Below are 11,809 nucleotides of genomic sequence, written 5' to 3' on the forward strand. Positions count from 1 at the left end.
CTTGCTGTGGACCAGGGGTTTCCTAGGAGGAGGAAAGATGGGGGGGGTGGGGAACGCGTGGCCTGGGCATGGCTATGCTAGGAAGATCTGAGTCAACACCTGCCATGCCAGAAGTCTAAGTCCCAAGTGGGAAGAGGGACTCCCAAAAGCCCTCCTTTCCCTTGAAAGGACAGGAAGGCACAAGAGGACAGAGCACGGGGTCTTTATTGGATTGAGATGGGGAGAGGACCTGTGGCCAGCTCAGTTGGAGGCTACGACCTGGTTGATCCAGTTGCTGAACTTACTAACCCGAGTGTATATGGCAGGCTGGCGCACATTGCAGTTGCTGGTGCCCCAGGAGACGACGCCAATAAGCACCCATGTGTTCCCCTTCTGGCAGACCAGAGGGCCTCCGGAGTCTCCCTGAGGAGGGAGAGGAGAGCAGTCAGCATAGGGGTCAGGGGGTGCCCCAGGGCAGTGCAGAGGGCGGGCCAGGGTGCTGATGCTCACCTGGCACGAGGAGGCCCCTGCGCCGCCCGCACAGATCATGGAGTCAGTGATGCGTGAGCCCCAGTACTGCCGGCATTGATTCACGGTGACCAGGGGCAGGGCCACCTGCTGCAGGCGTGCTGGAGTTGTATTGCCTGGGGGCCAGAGGGGATGGTGAGGCCCTGGATGACTGCTTCCCACCCTGGCCCTGTCACCCAGATCTTTGGCCCAAGTTCCTACCCACGCCGCTGAGACGTCCCCAGCCAGTGGTGGCACACTTGAGGCCCGCAGGCAGTGCCTCATTGGAGGAGGCCACGCAGACTGGTGAGATGCGTTTTGTGTACTGGGCTGGGGCGGCGAGCTTCAGTAGAGTCAGGTCATTGTTGAGGGTGTTGGGGTTCCAGGAAGGGTGTGTGATGGCCTGTGGAGCCAGGGAGGATGGTCATGGGCATAGGCCCCCCATGGTTGATGGTTGCTGAGGAGGCTAGCCTAGGGCCTGCCCTGAATTCCTCATCCCCAGAGCCCCCCATCTGCCCCAGTCACTATTTCCATGTCTTTAGTCTAGATACTCACCTTTGAGATGGACAGAACCTGCAAAGGCTCCGCACCGGATGATCGGTCGTACTCACCCAGGACAACAACGTGGCGGCCAGGGCTGCAGTGAGAAGGGGGTTGGGCAGCCGCAGGGAGGGCAGAGTGACAAGAGAGGGGCATGCAGGCGAAGGAGGTGGGGAGAGGTGGGCTCCGGGGCAGGTAAAGTGGGAGTACTCACCTGACATTGCAGTGGGCAGCAGTGACCACCCAGGACTGGCTGATGAGGGAACCTCCGCAGAAGTGGAAGCCACTTCTGTCCTGGGGTCAGGGGTCAGAAGTGGGGGTGGGCTCAGGCTGCATCTAGGCATGAAGAACCTGGTACCCTGCCCCACCCCCGGGGTCCATGTACCTGCAGGGACACCTGCCAGGGCCAGGAGCCTGGCACTGCGTTCTCCCCGTTGACAATCCTCTGGCTGGAGCTCAGTAGTGGCTTGATGGCAGGAACTCCGCAGCCTGGCCATTGGGCTGGTGAGGACCTGCTTCCCACACCCCCACACCCCCACCCAGCTCTCCCCACCTCCTCCTGGGTGCCCCCAGGCTCTGGCCCTCAGAGGTCCAAATTGAGTGGGCTCATTACCCCTTCTCACCCTAAGCACCTCTAGGTATCTTGGTTACCTATGTCCTTACCTCTAATTCACCTCCAGATTCTATCCGTCCTCTAACCTCTCTCCACCCTTACTTCCCATTGCTCCCCAGATTCACTCTCACCCTCCAACTCAGGGCATTTTTCTCCCTGACCCCTGGGATAGTCTCCTCCCTGGCTTTGCCACCTGCTCCAGGACTCAACAGCCAGAGGCTTCTCCCTAAACTACATGTCCAACCTTCATTTCTCAGCCTCCTAAACCCTCCCTGGCTCCTAGCTCTGGCCTAATCTTGTCCCATTTGTGAAACCAGCCCCTGGCCACCTCTTGCCCCCACCACCCCAACCCTGGCACTTCCTTTTTCCTTTACCCACTCTGTCCACCTAATCCCTTCCAGCCAGCCCAGCCCCTTCCCCAAGCCCCTGGGCAGGAAGCCTGGGGCTGGTTTTGGAAGCTTGGTTGCTTTAGGGTTGGTCATCAGGGCTATTCCAGGCTCACTCACCCCAGGAGGAGCCGAGGAAGACCAGGCTAAGGGTCAGACTGAGCAGCAGCATTGTGGCAGGCATGAGGTTGAGAGCTGGGCCTACTTTTATGGTTCTCCTCGTCCTTGGGCAAAAGTCCCAGGCCTGAGGCCAAGCCAGGTGTGTGGGCTCAGCCCCCTCCCATGTTCTGGTCAGGAGGAGGGTCTCTAGGTCAAGGTCTTGGATTCAGGCCTGGACTTTATCAGACAGAGACCAGGTGTGAGGCTCTCATGTCCACCCCCCAAAGCCTGGTCTCTAATTGGTTCCCTGAACCACCTAACATCCCAAGCATTGAGTGTTAAATAGCAAGGACTTGTGGTTAAGTTAGGTCTGTGTGGACTACATGGTGGCTGGGATCAGCGAAGTTTCTTAGGGCTGTCAGGGCACCAGACTCAGAGAAGCCTGCTCAGCACCCAGGGGTGTTCCTGATGGGTGGAGGGAATGTCCAGCTGTGCCAGCTGTGCTGTGGAGGGCCAGGGCCATGCGGCCAGGACAGGGGTTCTGGCAGGTCACAAATCTCATAGCATCTCAGTGATTTCTCACCAACTTGGAACAGGAGTCAGTTTGTCCAAAGAGATGGTGACTCTTCCATCAGCACATAGTACGTTTGGACCCAAACCTTCACCTGGCTCCAAAGCCCACACTCCTATTGAGGAGACGACACCTGGTAGGGGCCTGGCACACAGGAGGGTTAGGTGTGAGCACTTGGTGACTGGCTGACCCTGGATGGGGGTTATGGGTCCCAGGGTGACAGCTTCCAGGCCTTGGGGTTCCTGTGGGCAAGTTCTTGGTGTCCACAGCCCAGCTGTTGTAGAGTTCTAGGCTGAGCCTGCACTAAGGAAGAGAAGACAGCCCCGTGTGCAAAGCTGCAATAGGTAAGTTGGCTGGGCTCCTAATGGTGTGGGGCACCAACTGACTCTAAGTAGTGTCATTTTTTTGACTCTCATCAAAAAAATAAGATGCGCAAAAAAAAAAAAAAGACACGCTAATGGTTGAACAGAGGAATGGAGGGATGGAAGTGTGATCAAGCAAATATAACAATAATAACTGTAAAGTTGATTGTGGGTATAGAGGTGTTCAGTGCAATTCAGCTGCTATGTTTAAAAATCTTCATAATAAAATATTGGGGAGGGGGGAACACAGTCAGGGGTCCAGGGATGTCCAGTTCAGAGCAGACCCTCCCCAGGGGTTGGCAGACTAACAGTTCCGAAGCTCCAGTGGAGTCAACTGTTCTCTCTGAGGGCACGATCTCCTGCCAGCACATAGCCTTTGGGCTGGCCCTCAGGGGGCACTCAGCAAAGGTCTGCTGGATACATGTGTCATGTCATCTCTCTCTGCATAAGCCCTATGATCCATCAGCCTAGCAAACTCGGGAGACCCCCACCCCCCCGCTGCCCCTTTCACAGATCAGCACGTCCAAATAGAAGCCCTTAGGGTGGGCCTGGTCATGGGAGCGGTTGCACAGGTAAAGGTGTTGCAGGAGTGAGGAGTGTTCTGTAAGAACTTGCCCTAGGAGTCAGGGAGCAGCTCCTCTATCAGTTGTAAGGGCTAACTCAGTGGAGTCCATGCAGTCTCCTTGACTGAGAGGTGTGGGCTTTGCTGTGGGACACTGATGAGCCACGGAAAGGGGGCAGTGTGGGGGGCCTTCTGGGTTTTACAACAGTCCTCAGTAGACTAGAGGACAAGAGCAAGGCACCGGAGTGGTAGGGGGAACTGTATAGTTTGGAGAGTCAGGAAGGGGCCTTCCATCTTGAGCTGCAGTGCTTGCCAGGGCTGGAGTTCTGGAGGAATAGATGCCTATGGCGATGGGTAAAGGACACCTGTAAGGCCAGGCCCTGGAACGATGCAGGGAGTGGCCCCTGCAGGTGTACATGAGCCACAGTGTCTGGATGGCTGCTTGTCCCCCCTCCACCCAGGAACAACACAGCCATCTGTTCAGGTGTTTTTGTATTTCCTGGGTTTATTTCTCTTCGTTCCAAGCCCTAAGCATCATCCTACTTCATTCTACCTCCATGGCCTGCACGGTTTCCTCAAGCAGTTCCAGGGTCAGTGGCTTCACTGTCCTGGACAGGACAGCTGTGGTCCCAGGGGCAAAGCGGTACTGGCTGGGCCTGCAAGAGGGAAGGGATGGGCTCTCAACTGGGGCCCATCCTGTGGCCTGTCCTCTTCTTGCAGCCCCCTATCTCCCCTGCTACTGCCCCTCCTCCCTAGTGGTCCCCCATCTCCCATGCTCCCACCTCTCTATGGGCTTTGTGGGTGAGCTTAATGTTCTCAGAAGCTTGGCGCCGGTCTTCATTATCACACATGCATCCACACTGCCTCCAGAGCCCAGGTCACCCAGGATCCCTGCAGTGATGGCTTCCACTAGCAGCTCCTGGGCGGCCTCCAGCTGTGATGATAATGTGTGCGTGAGGCCTGATGGACTCTTTCAGGCTACAGCCGAGAGATTTTGTTCATCTCGAAGCCAGAGTATTTAGCATTTGCTCATATCCAGACTTCTCTGTTTCGCTATGTTCCCATCCACCCCAAGCTCCCTTGCCCTGGTCTCTGCTTCCCTTTCCAGAGATGCCGTGTTCCCAGTGCACCACTTCACAAACTTCTCTGAGTCACTTACACACTTGTGGTTCTGCTTCCAGTGCTGTCTACCCAACCAATGTGGTCTTGGTCCCCAGTCTATCAGCTCATTGCTTTTTCCGTTCTGGGCCTTAGACACCTCTGAAGCAACACAGGGCATCCACTTTCATCCCAACCCAAACAAAATCCAGACTCCAGACCCCACTTGCCGTTCCTTTCTCCCTCAGCTTCAAAGGGTCCTGAGCTTTGACTTCTCCAAGTGGTCCAAACTTTGGCACTGTTGGAATAGCACTTCACTCTGACTCCACTGTCCCCTCAGTCTCCACTCAGTCGTCACCTCCTCTAAGAAGCCTTCCCTGACCTCTAGACCAGGCCAGGATACCTCTGTGTTACCCTAGCTCCCACGTGCCCTTCCCATCAGTGAACGCGTAGTGGGGGACAGGTGTTGCTCACCTTCATGTTCGCCTGGAACCGATCCTCCAGTACCGCCAGAGCAGCATCCTGGCCGGAACCTGCAAGTAGGAGGGGCATCGGAGGTCAGTCCTGGCCATCGCGTCGCCGGATGAACAGGAGGCCAGGGTCGCCCGGCTGGGATTCGTGGGGAGGGGGAGGAAGAGCTCACCCAGGGCTGCGAAGGGCAGACGGCTGTAAGAGCCGTGGGGGTGCACGCTGTAGAGCTGCGGTCCGGTGAAGTCTACTCCGCCCACTATCAGCGACGCGCCCACGTGGCCCCGGTACCTTTTCAAGGGGTGGGCGTGGTCAGCTCCAAGCACCGGGCTCCTGGTCCCGCCCCTCCGTGACACCGCCCGGGACCCGAGCCCCGCCCGTTCCTGCGCTCTGGCGCCCGGGTCCTAACATAGCTCCTTCCGGTTGCCGGGCTCCTCTTAGGTCAGCCTTTTCCGGTCTCCGGGACTCTCGCAACCCCGCCCTTCGTCCTGTCCCACCTCCTCTCCGTCCCACCCTTCCTACCACGGTCACTCCTCAGGGTCATCATCTTAGCACCCCCCGCCCCCAGCACCGGAAGAGCGTCTGGCGCAGAACGCGCGTGACTGTGGCCACGCGAGGCTCGCGGCCCGTGGACAGGGCGTGTAGCTCCATGTTGGACGCCGCCAGCCGCGTCGTCATTTCGGCGTCCGCGGCTACTCCAGCCCCACAGCAGCTGAGAAGGAAGGGAGGATCGGTGTGGGTGGGGCTAGGACCTGTGGGGACCCGGGATGGGAACGAGGGGGCGGTTCTTTGGGGGAATGGGTTGGGGATTTCTCACTAGATTTTGGGGGCGATGAAGTGGATCTTCTCGCAGTTCTTGTCCATCACAACCGAATCGCTAGTGGCCCGCGTGTCCGCGCCCAGAATGACCCCGTCCTGGGGAGGGAGAGGGTCTGCTGGCTCAGTGCCTGTCCGATCCCCCAGGAGACCCTTCTGATCCCCCCAGTCCCACGCCCCCGCTCACTTGGAACACAAGGCCCGCGATGGTGGTTCCGGTCTTGTGTGGATGAGGGATCCGGAGGCCCGGGAGGATTCGTTCTAAGGATGCATTTCTGGAAACGGAGTGGAGTGGCCCAGGTTGAGGTGCCTCTTCACATCCTCCAACTCTGTCCTAGACTCCCTTATCTCTAGGGGTGGGAGCCTGGGAATCCAATTGGCCCAACACACTCTGCCACCTCTCCATCCCCACCCGAATAAAGGCCTTAGGGCTTCCACTCCCAGAAGTCCCTCCTCTCGCCCCAGCCACCACCCCCATCACCTCTGGCAGTTCTCGAAGGAGAAGCCCCTTCGGGGCTCTAACTCTGGCTTCAGCATCTCTAGGTGGGCAGGGTGGTCTGCGGGTTGGAGGGCTATGGGCGACGAGCGCAAAAGGCCAAAGCCAGGTCCTCCGTCAGGCAACCTCCTGGCCGGTCTGACCTTCTCGCTTTCGCTTTCGCTTTCACCTTTTCCTCAGAGCCTGGCTGGTGCCTTCCTCATCTTCTCTTTCACTTTCACCTTCACCACTGCTCCTGGGCAGCTTGGCAAAGGGGAGAGGTCCTTGCCTGGTTTTCCAGCCTGCTTCCTAGTCCTCTGAAGGGAGGGACAAATGCCTCTGGCCCTTGTTCAGCAGCTCCTCACCCTTCCACCCTGAGCCCCTAGCTTTGCCTGCCCATATCCCAACTCTAACCTCAAGTCCTTCAGCACTAAGGGTGTCACACTGGCCAGGTTTCTCTTACTGGCCTCCCAGCAGCACCAAGCGTGGCCGCCTTTTGTCCTTTGGCATCCTCTTTCTCTCAGCTCTTTTGTTGCCTTTGCCTCCTTCCTGAAACCTGGAACCTGAAATACCAAAGCTCAGTCCTCCACCATGTTGACACTGATTCTTCCAGCTTCCCTCTCTCAGGTGCTGTCTTCCCTCTCACTAGAGGGGTCCTTTGGGGCCGTCCATCTAGTGGCCTGGAGGCATGCTGGGCTCTGCCCATGGACAAGCCTTATTTGACTTCCCAAATGACCCTTCATCTGTCCACATTTTTCTCCTAACTACCGCTTTAGTCTCAGCTAGCATCCTCTCTCTCCTGGACACTGCACGGCCCTCTCTGGCTTCCCCAAGCTTCCTGCCCCTGAGCCCCCACCCCAGGCTACCCTTTACCTTGCAGAGAAGGGACTCTTCCTAGATTGCAAATCTGGTTACAATTTTCCCCTGGTTAACCCTTCAGCAAGTGCATATTGCTCCTAGGCTCAAAGCCAAGTCTTTATAGTAGCCACATTACCCTTCTCACCCCATATGATCTCAGAATAGGCACCAGCTCCTCTAGGAAGCCTTCCGTGACCCACAAGACTCAGGCCCTTGGTGCTCCCTAAATTGTTCTCGCAGACCACTTAGCTCCATTAATTAAACCTTCATTAGAGAAATGATCTGATTAGTCACTGTCTCTCCCCCAGATTCTAAACTTACATACTTCTGTCACCCACTTAGCATTCAAAGGGTCCTGTCTAGGGAGGCACCTGGGTGGTGGCTCAGTCGGTTGAGTGTCTGACTCATGATTTTGGTTCAGGTCATGATTTCATGGTTTGTGGGGTCGAACCCTGCCGGGGCTCCATGCTCAGTGGGGGTCTGAGATTCTCTCCCACTCCTTTGCCTCTCTCTCTCTCTCTCAAACAAATCTTTTTTTTTTTTTTTAAGATTTTATTTTATTTATTTGACAGAGAAAGATCACAAGTAGGCAGAAAGGCAGGCAGAGAGAGAGAGAGAGAGGAGGAAGCAGGCTCCCTGCCGAGCAGAGAGCCTGATGCAGGACTTGATCTGAGGACCCTGAGATCATGACCTGAGCCAAAGGCAGAGGCTTAACTCAGTGAGCCACCCTGGCGCCCCTCTCAGAAACAAATCTTAAAAAAAAAAAAAAAAAGGCCCTGTCTAGAGGTGGGATCCACCTGCCCTTTGGGGAGTGGGTGGGTGGGACAGCTCACTTCTTCTCTGCCCTGCACCGTTGCCTCTAGGTGCCCCCATTGCACAGCTATGTGTGCAGCTTCCTCCAGTCCCCTGATCCCAGAGCAGAGGCAATGTACATAAACAGCTCAACCAGGAGAGTGGGAAGCTATACATCTCAGGGTTCCCAATTCAATGCCACACTTCTCCAAAGTCCATCTTGCCCTTACCTTCCACAAAGCACCAGGCCTAGGGCTATTGCTCAGCGAAGCCTGGTGTGTGGACACTAGTGCCTCCTCCTGAACCCACAAGTTACAGGTCAAAGCTCAGAGTGCAAAAGAAGGTCTTTATTTGGGGGGCGGAGGCCCTGGGCTGGCAGCTGGGGGCACAGGGGTGCTACGTCGGTAGGTACCCAGTAGGATGGCATTGATGTGCTCCAAAGTCTGGTTACTGAAGACCATGTTGAGGTGCTGTGTCCCGTGCAGAGGCAGCAGGTGCACAGGCTGGGGCTGGCGGCTCTGCCAGCGGGCACAGAGCTCAGTGCTGCGTGTGGCCACGGTGTCATCACCATCTTCATAGAGTATCCCTACAGGGTCTGTGTAGGGAAAGCCGTGGTCAAAGATGTAGGTGCGGGGTGTGGGCAGGCCCACGCCATACAGACAATATACTTCCACGCCAGGTGCTGGGAGGCCTGCCAGTAGGTCACGTGACTGGAGCCACATGTACCAGCCTTCCTCAAAGTGCACGTCTGCAAAGAAGCGCTGGAAGTCATGGCCTGTGTAGTTGACTCTGGGTGTGGAAATGAACACATGGTCTTCAGGCCATGCCTCGCTAGAGGGAAACATCCAGGGGGAAGTCGTTGTTATACGCTGTTCCTCTCTCAGCTTGATGCTGGACATGATTGGGATGCCCTGGTTGTCACCTGTGAACACAAAGCCAGGTGGGTCAGGGAGCCTGGCTACGTCCGGCCCACAGCTTGCCTCCCAGCCCATTTCAGCTGGACGCTCAGTCTTGTCCCTGCCCAATTCCAACACTGCCTCCAAGCCACAAACTCTGAGCATGCCAGCATTCAGTGGGTGTTCAGTGTGTGCTTATTAAATGAGAAGCCCTGATGGCACGTGGGGCAGAGCTGTAGAGCCCCAAAAGGAGGGAGAAGTTGGTTTCTGGAATATGGGTATATATGTGTGTAGATGAGAGGTTGGTGCGGTGCTTCTCCCTCAGCCAAGTGTCTGGTGGCCGCTGTGGACTGAGGCTACTCGGGGTCAGAGCCATGTTATTGAAGAATCAAATCAGACTGAGTTTCTGTTTGGCCCTTATTGATGGAGTCTGATGAGTGTTTTCCTCAGCAGATCAATGAGCTACTGGAGGGAAGGTCAAGTCTGGCTGTGCCCAGCATATAGTCAGTGCTCAACAGGTGACAGCTGTGTCAGTTCTCAGGGAAGGGCAGAGGGGCTTCCAGGGACTGGCCCTGCCTTTGGCAGATCTGTTCTCAGTAAGCAGATCTCTGGAAAATGGGCTCCTGGAACCAGAAGCCTGCCGAAATCCGAGTGGGCAGGCCCTGAGACAAGGAACAGACCTAGGTCCATGTGTCAGATTGATGGGGTTCACTTCCTCTCTTCCTCTCCATTTACTTTCCCTTTGTCACTGAAACACCAGATCACCAAAACAGACTTCTGGCAGGAGCTACCAGGCCAGGCCAGGCTTACTGCTCTCAAGGGGCCAGTGACAGGGGCCAGGCCTCAGGAGTGGTAAATAACACCCCCCACCCCCAGCCTGGCCATGTGAGCAAAAGCAGGAGTGAGGGCAGGGCCGTGGTCAGCTTCATCCCCCTTCACCCCAGGCCCCTCATTAACACGGGTGGTCTGAGGCCCTCTCACCTGAGGCCAAGACCAGCATGGGCTTGATGGAGCCCCCCCAGGGAGCCCCAAGAGAGATGAATCCATCGATGAAGCGGTCCTTCCAGGCCTGGGGCTGGCGCAGCAAGAAATAGAGCAAGTGCAGGCAACCAAGGCTGTGACCAATGAGGAAGACAGGCTTCCCATAGGCAGCGTGCATCTCCTCCACCAGCCCGGCGAGCTTCCGGTAGTATTCCTCCTGCTGGCCTGCAGCGGAGTGGGGTGGGGGGTCAGGGCAGTGAGGGGTCAGGGCCCACCTGCCCCAAGCCCACTGTCTACAGAGACACTCACTGGGCTCCAGCCGCCAGTCGTACGGGGCAGCGCGTACGGTCTCATCCCGCACATACCCATTGTTGACCAGATTTTGCACCAGCGTGTGCATGTAACCTGTGGGGAAGGCAGTGGCATTGGAGGCTCTGGTCACGGCTCCTGTGGGCTGGCCACGGCTGCAGCCCACCCTTTCCCCAGTAAACACACCTGCCAGCTTGTTGTTGTCCAGGTACTCAACAGAGTAGGTCTTCCCGAAGCCGGGAACACGGATCTGTACACCAGGGGCATTGGACACGCGCCCAGAGCTGCGGTTGTAGACAACCCTGGAGGCGGTGGGACATTCAGCCCACCAGCAGCCAAGGGGCTGAGCGTGGGGGCCGGCAGAGGGGAGGGCACGTACCTGGTATTATCAATCCAGCAGTCCACCCCAAGGGGTAGGAACATATTGAGATCCAGCCAGATGGTGAAGAAATCCTCTGTCTTGCGGTAGCACATCCAGTTCACCACATCTGGTTTATCCAGCTTGGCTTCCAGCTGATTCCCCAGGCAGCCAGGCACTGTGGGTACTAGCCTTCATTCTGAATTCTTTGGATTCCTCCCCTGTGCTCCTCTCCCCACTCCCCTCCCTTCCCCCCCACCAAGTCAGGCTGTGTGACCAGCTCCGCCCCTCCGTCTCCCACACCCTCAACCTCCAGGAACTAAGGACTTGATCCTTTCCTTTAACACCCCCACCCCAACCCCCCAGCAGCCTAGAGCCCAGGTTCTCCTCAGGCGTGGAAGGTCCAGGGGCCAAGGCCACTGGCCCCGGTCTACAAAAGGCAAACACCTACCCTGGCCTCTCCATTAATGCCGAAGTCCAAGGTGAGAACAAATAGGTATGGGGGATTGGGGGCTGGGCCTAGGAGAAGGAGGCAGGCCTTGATGGGCCTCTTCTGATTTCCTGGGTTGGGCATCTTGTCTTTGCTGGGATGGGGGCTGAGTGGCTATAGCTGACCACAGCTTGTAATACCCAGGCCAAGCCCTCAGGCTCACCCGCCCCCAACTCCACAGGCCTGGGGTAGATAGCTGAGAGACGCAGAACAGTGTGGTGGGGGAAGGGGTTCATTTCTTTGCAGAAGCCTTTGGACCCTCAAACACAGGCAGGTATGAGGCAAATGCAGGGGCAGAAGGGCCTTGGCAGGGTCTGCTACCGGGGGGCTGGGGCCCAGGCTCCCTGAGGTCTGGCCTGGTGCATCAGGGGCCTGACGGGGGCTTACCGAGGATGACGGGCCGTGTGTGGTTATTGAGCTCAGCCTTGGGCGTGGTGTGCGGGGGGAAGAGCACATTGAAAAGCCAGAAAGGGGTGGCAGGGGGGAGCAGCAGCCCCAGCAGCAGCAGCCCCCACTGCCATGGGGAGCCCGGCGGCCCCATTCCAGCCCTAGTGCCTATTGCCCAGTGAAGCAGTCCTGGGCTGGCCTTATCTGGAGTGGGGGTGGGAGGGGCCCTAAGGCCAGTGGGAGGGACAGCCTGGCCAATGGG

At 57.2% G+C, this 11,809-nt stretch overlaps 3 protein-coding genes across 5 annotated transcripts; all 3 read right to left on the reverse strand.

Annotated features, from left to right (window-relative positions):
* Positions 1-186: 186 nt before the first annotated feature.
* On the reverse strand, positions 187-2,297 carry CTRL (chymotrypsin like). The gene is made up of 7 exons (XM_004744468.3): positions 2,146-2,297; positions 1,412-1,515; positions 1,241-1,320; positions 1,042-1,123; positions 709-889; positions 490-623; positions 187-402 (listed from the first exon to the last, which is right to left on the reverse strand). Exons 1-7 carry the CDS (start codon positions 2,207-2,209, stop codon positions 241-243), a joined length of 807 nt encoding a protein of 268 aa, XP_004744525.1. The 5' UTR covers positions 2,210-2,297; the 3' UTR covers positions 187-240.
* Positions 2,298-4,104: 1,807 nt separating this feature from the next.
* Positions 4,105-6,667, reverse strand: PSMB10 (proteasome 20S subunit beta 10). Its single transcript, XM_004744470.3, has 8 exons — positions 6,483-6,667; positions 6,189-6,276; positions 6,003-6,100; positions 5,757-5,897; positions 5,361-5,476; positions 5,192-5,250; positions 4,402-4,553; positions 4,105-4,275 (listed from the first exon to the last, which is right to left on the reverse strand). Exons 1-8 carry the CDS (start codon positions 6,536-6,538, stop codon positions 4,164-4,166), a joined length of 822 nt encoding a protein of 273 aa, XP_004744527.1. The 5' UTR covers positions 6,539-6,667; the 3' UTR covers positions 4,105-4,163.
* Positions 6,668-8,452: 1,785 nt separating this feature from the next.
* LCAT (lecithin-cholesterol acyltransferase) lies at positions 8,453-11,790 on the reverse strand. 3 transcript variants are annotated; one of them, XM_004744486.3, is made up of 6 exons: positions 11,548-11,790; positions 10,692-10,848; positions 10,499-10,614; positions 10,313-10,408; positions 10,004-10,228; positions 8,453-9,048 (listed from the first exon to the last, which is right to left on the reverse strand). In XM_004744486.3, the coding sequence occupies exons 1-6, from the start codon at positions 11,699-11,701 to the stop codon at positions 8,474-8,476; spliced, it is 1,323 nt and encodes a 440-aa protein (XP_004744543.1). In that variant the 5' UTR covers positions 11,702-11,790; the 3' UTR covers positions 8,453-8,473. The 3 variants fall into 3 exon arrangements, with proteins under 3 accessions (XP_004744543.1, XP_044932139.1, XP_004744541.1); XM_045076204.1 differs by having other exon boundaries at positions 11,122-11,685; XM_004744484.3 differs by having other exon boundaries at positions 10,313-10,614.
* Positions 11,791-11,809: the final 19 nt, after the last annotated feature.

The sequence above is a fragment of the Mustela putorius genome, unplaced genomic scaffold (genome assembly GCF_011764305.1).
Source record: "Mustela putorius furo isolate JIRA1106 unplaced genomic scaffold, ASM1176430v1.1 tig00000174_pilon_pilon_pilon, whole genome shotgun sequence".
NCBI lineage: Eukaryota > Metazoa > Chordata > Mammalia > Carnivora > Mustelidae > Mustela > Mustela putorius.